The sequence below is a fragment of the Marmota flaviventris genome, chromosome 4, assembly GCF_047511675.1.
Source record: "Marmota flaviventris isolate mMarFla1 chromosome 4, mMarFla1.hap1, whole genome shotgun sequence".
Taxonomy (NCBI): domain Eukaryota; kingdom Metazoa; phylum Chordata; class Mammalia; order Rodentia; family Sciuridae; genus Marmota; species Marmota flaviventris.
The window spans coordinates 36,995,573-37,008,806 of record NC_092501.1 but is presented as its reverse complement, the minus strand read 5'-3'; the positions used below and the strand labels follow the sequence as shown (position 1 = coordinate 37,008,806).

Sequence of the window (13,234 nt, the reverse complement as noted above, 5' to 3'; positions counted from 1 at the left end):
ATGGAAACCAGTTCTATCATCTACTACCTGCCTACCTTGAACTTCAAATTCTTTCACTCTAAAATGAGAAGGCTACCAATTTCATAGTTACTCTAAAGGTAGCTGTGAAATATGCAGAGTGTCAGGAGATTAATATTTTTTAGCCATCTACCATATTAAATCCTTTAGATATGTTACCCATTGGTATCTGCATATAACTCAAGTGGCTATACAAAGGGGAAATTGAAATATGAAGACATTAAAATGAATTGCCAGAGATGAAGAAGGCCTTGTACTAAAACTAAGTCTTATTTTAAAATTTTCCCAGTGAGTGGAACTTCCATTTTACTTTCCCTCTGTAACTCCAAACCCATCCACAACACCAATTATTTCATAAACTCTTACAATGTCAACTCTTGCAGCTTGTTTTATAAACACTTTTCTCTTCACAGCCTTATTTGAGCCTCACAAAATGGTATCAGGTTGACCAGTAAACATTACACTGATCTATTTGACATGTGAAGACCCTTGAGCATCTGAGGGTTAGGTGATTTTCCCTGGGTCACAGGACTAATCAAGGGCAGAGCAGGCACAAGAACTTATGTCTTACGAGTCTCAGACTAGAGATCCTCCTGCAAGACCTACAACAAGCTGCTTCTCACTGAATTGCTGATTATAGATTTCCCTTCCTCTGCCCTTTCCTCCTTAGTTAAAAATATGGAGAGGCTGGAGGTGCAGCTCAGTGATAGAGCACTTGCTTAGCATGTACAAGGTCTTGGTTCGATTTCCAGCACCACAAAAAAAAAAAAAAACTGGAATTACTCCTAAATATTGTATTCATAACACTGGAGAATGGCAGTTGGAACCTGATTAATTACCAAAGACATAACTGTGAGAAGCTTCATGACGTAGCTCTCCCAAGTCGTAATTTAAGTATAAAGAGTCCTTCATTTAGGAGACATGAGTAACCTACACACTTCAATCCAAACAGATGAGCATTTGCTAAAGACACTACTTGGTAGGTTCTTATCATTTTGGTTTCTAAGTCTACTTAGAACTACTTACTATTTTCTCTGTCAAACATAAATATGTGGCTACAAATAATGGATTATTATGGTAACTGGCCCTCCTGCCTGGATTCTGCTCTTCTTCCCATTGCAAGTCAATCTATGGGGTACTTAAAAAGAAATTAAACCAATAACACCAGCCAGAAGTTGTCTTGCTTGAGGAAAGCGTTTACTTGGGATGGAATTAAATATGTTGCAAGAACTTGTAGTTACCCTTGGCTTCTGCAACTTAGACTCAACATTGTAAACCATCTGGAACAAGGGTAGGCAAATTTTGGCTAGATCCAGCCTGCCACCTGTTTTTGGACTACCTGTGAACCAAGAATGACTTTTTTCCATTTAAAAATAATTGGAAAAAAATCAAAAGAATGATATTTGGTGACATGTAAAAATCATGAGAATTCTAAATTCAGTGTGCATAAATAAAGTCTCAACAGAACACAGCTACTCTTATTTGTTAACGTGTTGTCTGTGGCTGCTACAACACCATATTAGGTAGCTGTGCTAAAGACCACGTGGCCCACAAACCTAAAAGATGTTTAGTATCTGTCGCTTTACATAAAAACCTTGCTAACCCATGATCTAGGGAGTGGCCCTCAGAGACCAAAGGACCTGCTAAACTTCTTCAGATGTAGGTATTCTGTAGGGTCAGGGGGTGAGAGGAAGTTCAAGACTCAAGGTCCCCTAGTGGGGAACTGATTGATTGTGTTTTCATGGATTTTACCTTCTGTCGGTTAGCCATCCAAATGTGATATTGCCAATAATGTCAATCACCCCAAGTATGGACATAAGAAAAGCAGCTTGCTGGTGACTCACTCCGACACTCAAAGCATAAGGCACCAAGTACACAAAGAGAGGGCTGCAGCCGTAAGCCATAAACAGAACAGAGACGGCTAACACAACAAAGTCTGGCATCAGCAAAAAACTGTATTCCTGCTGCAAAGAGCAACACAGGCAGGTCTGTGCCCATTCTTTGGTCAAAGGTGAATAGGGAGATGCCCGCTTACAGTCTTCTTTCTGAGTTCGACAGTCACATTTCTGCTCTGAACTTGAACGGTCCTCTTTAAGAGTAATTGGCCGCATCAAGGCACCACAAACACAGAGATTCAAAACGAAGCCCCCGAGAATGAGTAGTGCTCCCCTCCACGAAAACTGTTCAATAAGGAGCTGAACCACAGGAGCCAGGACAAAGGTGCCAATGCCACTCCCTGACATGGCGATCCCATAAGCAAGGGCTTTCCGTCTGCTGAAATACTTGCCAACCATGGCAATCGCAGGAGAGTAACAAAGTGCAAATCCAAGACCTGGGAAAAAGAGAACTCTGTGAGTGCTGGAACATCATGAGCAGCCAGTGGAAGAAGCCATCTCAGAAGATCTGGATTATAGAGAGCCGCACCTTTTGCAAAATCCTTTAAAAGCTGTTTTGTAAACCAAGCTGAAAATAAGTCTCCCCTCACCAGTCACCCATAATTTTCAAAATACAGAATATGTGTGACTTTCTTCTTAGAAAAATATAACTTTTTAAGCGACTTTAAATGAAGAAGTTAAAAATCATCATACATACTAAAAACTGGAATGTATTAGAAAATCTGGATGGTGCCATAAATAATCTGTAATCTTCACTGCCTATGAAGATGCACTGATAATATGGACCACTCTGGAGTTTGGATTGAAATAACATATATGACTCCATCATATATAGTCAGGAAACATCATGCCAACTTTATTTATGAACATAGCAATCTGCAAATATCCATTAAGGTCAGCAGAAAAATGTTGACAGTCCAGAGATTTCTAAAGGTTTTCAGTTTCTGTTACTTTTTAATTTAAGATACGGACTTGATTGGTCCTCTTTTAGAGTAATTGGCCACATCAAGGCATCACAAACAGAGTTTCAAAACAAAGCCCCTGAGAATGAGTAGTGCTTTAAGCCTAGGTTTCATAGCATCTAGAATGTCAGAGAAGGGAAAGAAGAAACCCCCTAAGATCTATTTCCATCTACAGTGCAGGGTGGTCAGCAATCTAGAGTTGCCTGGACTTAGGGGTTTCTGGATATGGGACTTTCAGAGCTAAAACGAGGACAGTCCCTGGTAAAAGATCTCTGATCACTTAGCCGTCAGGCCCTTCAGGTTACTAGGGGTGGATATATCTTCTTTAGCTTGATTTACAGCCTCCTGTGAAGGTTACATCCTTTATTGGCCTGATCTATGCACAGTACCCAGATAAGAGTGGGTGCTACTCTCCACACTCCTCTGAATGATGAGCAAACTGCTATTCCAATTCCACCAACCAACGCCATCTTGATCTGACACAGTCCCTTAAGTGTGATTTATGGAATGTACATATGATGCTTCTCTTTGCATGGAATTCATTATGATTCTCTGAAGCAATGCTTGTATAACATTGAGAATGGTGCCATAAATTATCTGTAATGTAAATTATGTGTAATATAGGAATGTTCACAAGGGCTATCCTTTTTAAATTGGTAATTCCTACTTACTGGATAATGATATTCATCATAAAACAAGGGAAACTCAGATTAAACACAGATAGTATTTTAATGTCTTGGCAAAGAAATTAGGAGAATGACCATTGCTGAAAACTTATATCGTGCTGAGTGAAATCTCGTTTCTTCTGTATACAGAACCTCAGCCATATATTAATGCTGAAGAGAAAAGTTATAGTTACTTTTATCCTATGGATGAATTAAGGTGGTGATACATTTTCATTAGGGTAGTGCAATAGCATTTGCAACTCTGTTTAACTGCTAGGTAGGCAGACATAACCTAGGTCAGCTAAACTGTGCATCTAACACAATGAATATATTAAAAATCACTGCTCTGTTGTATGCTTGGCAACACCTGAGTGGGAGAGGGTGAGATGAGTGGTACAAAGCGCCCTTACCTGTAAGAACTCCCAGAGTGAGGTAGAGATGCTTCAGGCTGGTGGCAAATGAGCCCAGGATGAAACCAGTAGATGCAAGCAAGCCACCCAGCATGATTCCCACTTGACAGGATAAGTGGTTACTGACAGCACTCCCAAGTGGAGCTTCAAAAATAATAACAAAAAAAGAGGGTCAACAGAAAGGTCTTGTGGACCCTGTGAGAAGGCTGTGGTATTGTATTGGCAGGGCAGAGAACAATTAACCTTTGTTTGTTTACTTATTTTTAAGCAGATACAACATTTTTATGCCTTTATTTTATATACTTTTATGTGATACTGAGGATTGAACCCAGTACCTCACACATTCTAGGCAGGAACTCTACTACTGGGCTACAACCACAACCCCAACAATCAACCATTAAAGCACCAAGCCCATCTCACTGATTTTACAGCTTTGGAAACTGAGGCCCAGAGAGAAGTGACCTGTCCATGACCAGACAAAGAATAAGCAGCAGAGCCAGGATAAAACTCAAGCGGCCCGCCTTGCATTTCAGCACCTCTTCCTTATCTTCATTCCATTACAGCCACAATCCCAGGACCATAGGGATTTTAAACAGTGGATCTTTACTTAAATTACATGTCACTTGAACAAGGATCTTTGATGTACTATTGGAATACACCATCAGCAATGATGATGACAGTTAATTGGTGGAGAAAGAAAGTGGGCAGCCCTGTGCCACCAGCAATGTCATGCAGCAGAAGACCAGGGTGAAAATGCAAGATAAATCCCACCATCAAGCACTGCATGCAGGCTTGCCATCATGTGGATGAGAGATCAAAGCCTAGAAAATTCTAAGGAAATTGTTTTACATGCATAGCGACATTCTGGTTGGCTTCACTTCATCTGCTATTTGCCAGTGTATCTGAATTGTGTTGGCCTCAAGGCTTATAGAATATTAGTTAAAGCTGCATGTGGCCAGAAAAGAGGTATATAGCTGCCTGTGGTCACCAAGAAGTACAGCTTAGGGCAACTGACGCTAAGTATGGGGTTATTTCATCTTATAACTCCTTGGTCTCCCAGACAATGGCAAAAGTGATGGGTAGAAAAGCTGGGTGGTTTGTTTCCTGAAGAAAAATTCATGCAGACACCAGTACTCTTAAGAATAAAATCAGAAAAGCTGATGCTTTGGGCAGCCGTATAATATGATCATTTCTGTATCGAGCAGGTTTAAAATGGAGGTGGACTGCAATGTCCATGTAGACTCAGACATCAGCTATATATATAACCCTTGGAGAAGAGGAATGAGTGAATCTCTGAAGAACATACAGAATTCTCAAGGTTGCCCTACTATGTTTGCTGGAAAGTAACAAAATTTATACCATAATTTACACACACACACACCCTCAATGAATAAGGTTCACTTCTCTGTTCATCATATGGCAAATTTTGCCCAGCGGGTGTCCCAGATGTGATTCAGCAGTCTCTCGTCCATACTCTAAACTCTGATGTTCTAGTATTATCTGACCTGGTGAGTAGGTAAGAATATATAATTGGGTATAACAACAGCTCTGACGTTCTGGTTTTTTTTATACATATATATATTTATTCATTTATTTATTTATTTTTAGCTATTGGCGGACACAACATCTTTGTATGTGGTGCTGACGATCGAACCTGGGCCGCACGCATGGCAGGCGAGCGCGCTGCCGCTTGAGCCACATCCCCAACCCTGACATTCTGTTTTTAAAAAAAATTTTCTTTGTTCTTTTTAGTTATATATGGCAGTAGAATGTATTTGGACATATCATATATACATGGAGTATAACTTCCCACTTTTGTGGTCATACATGATGTGGAGTTACTTAGTTTGTATTCATATATGGGCTCTCACATTCCTGCACAGAGCTTAAATACACTGCTTCTGACATGACCCTCAAAGTCTCACAAAGTCATTGGTCACTTAAAGCCATTTACCCCTCTTTGGGGGATTACAAATATTCTCCAAAAGATAACAGTAGGGGAAATGAGTCACCCGTATCCTCTGAGAAAGACAGACAGCCTCTTGGCGAGCTGATACAAATGCTGTGACTAACAACATGACCCTCAAATCAAGTGATAGCTGAAGAGGGGGAAAAAAATTGTCAGGCTCCAAAGCCAAAATATATTATTTTTTGGTCTTCTAAGACCTTTTATTAGTTGAAAAAGTCAACTTGGTCTTCTCATGAAATCTGTTTTTAGTTCTATAATTGCTCTCAACTTCTTCCCAAGAAATACATTTCAACACAATTCAACTGACTCCTGAGAATGTACATTTTTTCCTAAAAATAAATATGAGTCAGAAACTAGAATGAAATTAGATGAAGATATGAGTTTTTGAATATTACAATATTTCTCTTTTGCCACTGAGACATGGCTTGAAGAAGTAAGTTTTCTAGAGTATTAGAAACTCTTCTAAGTGAAAGGATTAAGTGGGTCTAGGCCGTACACAGATTGTTCCAATTTAATCCGATCTTAGAAACTTTAACAATTGCTAACTGTGATTGAAATTTATAAAAAGAAAAACATCAAAGTTTGTTTTCTCCTTCTATACCAATGCAATGTTGGTTTCCATGAATTTTTAGAACACTCTACATCCTTTAAAAAGAACCTCTGAGGTTTCTCGAATGAAATTATAGCCACAGTGAATGAATATTTTTAGCTCCTGATTATACAATCCTATCCTTCCCCAACACTTTACTAAGCATGAAGATTTATGCATGAAAAGATAAAAAATCTGAGAGACAAATTCTGAACCCTCTGGGAAGGGAATGGGATGCAAACCAAGACTTGAGATGTAATGCAACACTCTTGCCTCTCACTTAGGAGAGCATATAGAAATGACTTGTGGTGCTATTCAGTGACTGTTTACTAGACTGGAGAAAAAGGATGCTATAGCATTTGCAAAACAAAAGTCAAGCATGTACAATGTGGTAAATTGCTCCCCAAATCAGGACAAGTTCTATGATGATCAGCATCCTACCTCCTTATATGGAAGAACCAGGTGATATGTGCCCTTTTCTGTGTATTAATGATTTCTCCCATCCAGCATCAGCCAAAACCATTAATTCCAAAAACAAGTCTGGTTAGGTTGGCTACAGGTAGGATTGATCTTTTCTTTTAATATAGTCTTAGCCAACTTTTTTTTTTTTGGGGGGGGGGGCGGGGGGCGGTGGGGAGCTGCTGGCACACACCTGTAATTCCAGATACTCCAGAGGCTGGGGCAAGAGCATCACAAGTTCAAGGCCAACCTGGGAAATGTTAATGAGACTCTATCTCAAGGTATAATTTTTAACATAATCCTTACACTTAAAAAAAGCTGGTAATCAAAGTCATTTTCTCTAATCTGGTCAGAGGTCATGGGCATGACAGTTCAAGGGTATCTGGGAATTGTCTATCCCAATATGTGATACTCACCACAAAGCATAGTCACACAGTCTACAATGGAATGGATCCATGCTGTTTGTGCATAATCCTGAGCAAAATATGTCTGGAACTCCACAAAAAAAATTGAGATACATCTGAAAAATACAAGGCAGGCATTTTATACCAAAAGCAAATAAACATGGAATTGACCCAGAACTTTAAAGTTTTGATTCAATCAGTTTTTTCAATTTCCAAGAGTTTTAATGACTGAGGCATAGCAAGTAGGAATTCAGACGTGAACCATTTGGGTCATTCTGGAGAACTAGAACAACAAGTATTCAACCCGCAGAGGGACTCCTGAAGACAAGTAGATGTGAAGACCCTTGCTATAGAGAAGGATTTATAGAAAAGACAGCAGGCCAAGAATAACACTCATTATTCATCTTAATACTGTGTTAACATCTACTGCTGCTGCTGCTGCTGCTTCTCTGTTTGTTTGTTTGTTTCCTGTTTTGGTACAGGGGACCAGACCCAAGGGTGCTTAATTACTGAGCTATATCCCCAGCCCTACCCCTTTTTAAAATTTTGAGATAGGGTCTCACTAAGTTGCCCAGGCTGGCCTCAAACTTGTGATGCTGTTGCCCCAGCCTCTGGAGTATCCAGAATTACAGGTGTGTGCCAGCAGGCCCAACTATTCATAACTCTAAAAGGTGGTTATACAACTTAAAATTTTAAAAATAAAAAGCAATTTATAAAAACAAAACCCAGGGGGCTGGGTTGTGGCACTTGCCTAGCACGTGCGAGGCCCTGAGTACGATCCTCAGCACCACATACATAAATAAGTAAATTAAATAAAGATATTGTAAAACAAAAAATACCCCAGCAGTTTCACTTCTAGGATTCATACAAAGGTAATAATCAGATCATCATGATGATAATAGTAATAGATATACATAAAAGGATATATTTTGGAGAACTATTTATTGTAGCCAAATATTGTAACAAACTAACTGTTCATCAATGAAGAACTGGTTAAATAAATTATGGCATATAAATTAAATACTGTATTATTAAGTATTAAAATGATGGTTCTGATCTGTATGTACTGATTGCCATTCTAACTGGAGTGAGATAGAATCTCAGTGTAGTTTTGATTTGCATTTCTCTAATTGCCAGAGAGGTTGGACATTTTTTCCTATGTTTGTTGATCATTTGTGTTTCTTCTTCTGTTAAGTGTCTGTTCAGTTTGGCTTAGGTCATATATTGCAACACTTTTTGTAACAGCAAAACCAGAAAATAATATAAATGCTCAATCAATAAAAATGTGTTAAATAATTATGGATACATTCATATGGTGGAATTGTAAGCAGCTATTTTTCAGTGAGGTACAGCCATATGTGCTAATACAAAAAGATTTCTAAGAGATATTACTAAGTGAGGGGGAAAAAGCACAAAACAGTGTACATAATATGATCCCATTTGATATAAATGAAAAGGACATGCATTCCATGTTCATATAAGGTTGGGAGATTTTGTTTGTTTTGTCTTATTTTTGGGCTAACCTTAAGAAACTATTGATGAGGTTAACTTTAGGCAATGAAACTGGGATTTCGAAAGTGAGGAGAAAAAGACATTTTATTTTATATATTTCCAAATTTTTAAAATTTGAATTGCATGATATTTAGGTTTTTAGTAAATTTTTAAAATTTTTTTTAAAAAGTTGTTTTCCCAATAGGCACTGATTATCTGACTGAATGAATCACACTTGGATTATCTACTTGTTTCCCTTGCCAGTTCTCATGGCTGCTTCCTGGTTCAGGACATTTAGAGTCCAATGCTGGCCACACTGTCACACTTTTGTCATTTAGCCTCATTCAGCTCAGGCGTCCTCCTCTCTATATATCCTGATAACCTCTCTTTTTTTACCAAATGCAAACTTCTTTTCTGATTTCTGGCTCAGTCTTTGGTAGTTCAGGAAGGGAATCTGTTTGCCATGGCCACCAAATGAGTGACAGGTGAAGTGTATGGCACCGATGTGGCTTGAAACATCTTTGTCTGCCATTTCTGCTGGGCCAAATACTTCTCATTCTTTGAGACCAAACTCCAAGGCCAACTTCTCTAGAAAGCCTGCTCTGAACTTACAGCTCAGAACTTATCTTTCAGTATTATTTTACATTTCATTTTTACTTAAGCACATTTTTATTTTTATTTTATTTATGTATGAGTTTACCATATGGTGTCCAACATCTCTGGGATTTTGGCAGCACCTAGCACAGAGCCTTATCCTCAATGAATGCATGGTGCATATTGGTGGGATTGGTACCAACTGAAGTTGAAACAAAATTATAATCTAAAAATCTCTTAATGTGTAGTTGTTTCTACATGGATTGGGGATAATATTACCTATGGCCAATTACCAATAGGACACAGGGTAGAAGGTCTCTGTAAGAGGAATTTGGAGAAAACTGTCCCCTTGGCACTATGACAGGACACTTTTGGGGGGGGGGTAGGGTTTAATGCCTTTATTGTTGATGCCTTCAAATAAAGTTATTAATGCAAATGACTTTCTTCTACTGTCAAAAATGTGTTGCCAGAGAAAAAGCAGAGTACTATTGGGGAGGAAAAAGCACCTGATAGGAAAGAGTTAACATATGCAGATCTCAAGTATTTATTCCAAACAAAAATGAAATGAAATGAGTTGCAATGTATACCCATCTAACTTAAGCAAAGCAAACACCATACTTTTAGAGAGAGAGAAAGAAATGAGCAAATGAGAATGAGAGAATTCCTGTATTTATGGTTGTTCCCCTTCTTCAATCTCAAACTCAGCCTCCATCACCGTAACCAAAATGTAAAATAAAATTTAAAAAATCTTAATTCCAGGTTGTGAGTTTCAAAGGACTCAGTACCTGTATGAACCAAAGGGTTCCCAAGTTACGTGCTTTTTCTTTCAAGGGTGATTATAGTTTCTAACCCTGCATAAGGGTAACTCCATATGATATGCTCACAAATTTACTGTAAGCATTCTAATCACACTTTTTGTCACTTGGCATTCTTTTCCTCATCCCTAGATTGAAAGACACATGTTATACCATTATGATGTCTTGTCATAGTGCTTTGTTGATTTATGAATTAGGAACCACACACCCAATTAGCTTTCCACTTCCACTATTAAATCTTAATGATTAAGATTTATCTTAATTAACATTTATCATGAATATGACAAATAAGAAAATTCTGGAAAAATGAACTTGCAGAAATCATCTTGCACATTTCTGAAACCATGTCAGCTTATATATTCTAACACATATCAGATATTATCTTAGCTTCTTGGGTGTGAATTTATCAATTCTTTAAAATCTCTAGAACAGTAATTTCATTTTGAAAATACCATGGAACAAATTCCTCCTCTAATGTGCAAATCTAGACATGTCCCATGTTTTCTCATGTTTAAATATTTCATATTAATGATAAAGGAAGATAGAGGGCAAAAAGAAATATGTCATATTCTTTCACATCTTCTAGAGCTGCTGATGAAAATGAATGCTGGTGTGCCATTACTTTTGGTCTAAAAATATCCTAACACTCCTAAATATTCTAACACATATCAGATATTATAGAAGATACCACTCTCCCAAACTCTTGAATATCAGAACTTGCAAAGAAAAAAAAATCTGTGCAAAGGAAATACACACACACACACACACACACACACACACACACACTTTCACAATGATAGTTTCAGAAATAGAATGAAGCATATTTAGAAGAAAAGACAAACCAGGTCTTCTTAACAAACTAAGAATAAAATCCCAGGCAGAGATGATAGCTGTTGTCCCAGTATTTGAGAGGGTGAGGTAGGAGAATCCCTTGAGTCCAGGAGTTCAAGATCAGCCTGGGCAGGGAAGGAACGAAGGAAGGAAGGGAGGGAGGGAGGGGAAGGGAAGGGAAGGGAAGGGAAGGGAAGGGAAGGGAAGGGAAGGGAAGGAGGGAGGAAGGGAGGGAGGGAGGGAAAGAGAAAGAAAGAAAGAAAGGAGGGAGGGAGGGAGGGAGGGAGGGAGGGAGGAAGGAAGGAAGGAAGGAAGGAAGGAAGGAAGGAAGGAAATGAAAGAAAAGAAGAAAATCTCCACTTACCTGGTGACCGCCCGGGTGCAGATGGTAACAAGGAAACAGCCAGCCACGATCATCCAGCCCCATCCTCCATCTGGAGGGGAGGTAGACCCAGGTCTATTTACTTTTGCCATGGTTCCAATTCCTTTTTCTTCTTTTCTAAGTTATTCCAACAGCAAGTTATGATCTCAGAAGAGTTTGCTGCTCAGCAGCTTCCTGTTGTTATTCAAGGTCGGCATAGAATGCTACCTGGCACATGGGTTACTGGCCATCTACAAACAAAAATGGGGACATATTTGTATTTTATTGCCCTGTCCAAAGGTGGGTTTGTACCCTGGCCTTCCCACTGGCCTGGTAGAAACCTGCTACCATGTTGCCTACTGCCCATGGACAGCCACTTGGCAGGAACTGTCATCTAACAGAAGGGGAAAAAAAAAACCTGACAGATCTTAGAGGTTTTTTTTTTTTGTTTTGTTTTTTTTGTTTTTTTTTTTTGCTGTTGTTGTTTTTATTTTTGCTAACATCCCAAGTGAACCTGGAAGCTGATTTTTCCCTAGTTAAGAACATAGTCTAGCTGACACCTTGGCTGAAGCTTTGTGAGGCCCTTGGGGAAAGACCCCACTAAGCTGTGCCTGGATTCTGGCCCCATAGAAAATGCAAGGAAATAAGTTCCTTAAGGTACTCTTCAGCCTCCTTAACTATAGTTAAGGACAAATTTTTTAAGAGGCAAAATACGAGTTTGACAGGTACATTTTTTAGTGGATGGAGCAAATAACTCAGTTGTTGATACAATTTCATTATGATTGCAAGTAGAAGTATTAACATTAATTAAACGAAAGATTGTTTCAAGCATGACAAAGCGTGCATTATCAGGTGAACATAGACTATGTGCCACCTGGTAAATTATAGGCAAACCAAACTGCATAATAAGCTATGTGTTAATATAAGAAAATGGCTCACAACAGAATTTTGCATGAGTACATCTTTGAAGCCACTGGAACAAACTGTTTGCCGGTGAATTCTGTGAGCAAATACAGAGCACAGGTAGTGAAGCAGAGGCAGCAACGGTAATTCCACATACACCACTCAAGATGGCTCAGTCTGAAGCCAGGTGCCTCCTCTTTATCTTATTAGCATCCTGTGAATGGAGGGAGGCTGTCAGAGGAGAGCAAGTAGATAGCTGAAAAGTATTAGAGATTCATCAAAAATATTGGAAGACCAATATTGATACTAAACCTACTGATTAAAGAAAATAAAATCATTATTGGAAATAATAATATTAATAACTGGCCTAGGGATGAATAGTCAAAATACAGGTGTCGGGGCTTGTGAAAACAATGATATAGAACTACCATTTATAGAATACTTTCCATAGGCCAAAATGCTATTCCACAGCCTCAGAGACAGAATAACCAAAAGTTAACGCTTATAACAACCCAAAGAAAGTAGGTAAGAAACTAGGCTAGAGAGCTTAATTTTCCCAATTACTATTATCACTATTAAGCAACAGAAGTGGGACATGAACTAGTCTGATTATAAGGCCACTATTCCTAACCCATGCCCAGCACGGCTTCCATCACATGTCCTTATTCTGTGGTAGAAATTCATAAACATTTTTGCCTAATCCTACACATACAACTCTTGCTGATGACACACTCAAAGGATGATGTAAAATGCAGGCTGATGCAGCTATAAATGCATTTTTAAAAAATGGTACCATTGCTATTTCCCTGAAAGGTGTCTGTAGATCACTGGCTTCATCAGCCATGGAATTATCTCCAAATTCAAAGCA

General features: G+C 38.7%; 1 protein-coding gene across 3 annotated transcripts in view; it reads right to left on the bottom strand.

Moving 5' to 3' along the window:
- The window catches only part of Slc16a12 (solute carrier family 16 member 12), a 78,473-nt gene that overhangs the window by 4,713 nt on the left and 60,526 nt on the right, over nucleotides 1–13,234 (bottom strand). For all 3 annotated transcript variants that reach the window (XM_071611104.1, XM_027940000.3, XM_071611105.1), the window contains 4 exons: nucleotides 11,467–11,714; nucleotides 7,384–7,487; nucleotides 3,951–4,094; nucleotides 1,771–2,350 (listed from right to left, as the gene is read on the bottom strand). In XM_071611104.1, the coding sequence (XP_071467205.1) occupies nucleotides 1,771–2,350; nucleotides 3,951–4,094; nucleotides 7,384–7,487; nucleotides 11,467–11,576 (938 nt within the window). In that variant the 5' untranslated portion in view covers nucleotides 11,577–11,714. The remainder of the gene's footprint in view (nucleotides 1–1,770; nucleotides 2,351–3,950; nucleotides 4,095–7,383; nucleotides 7,488–11,466; nucleotides 11,715–13,234) is intronic.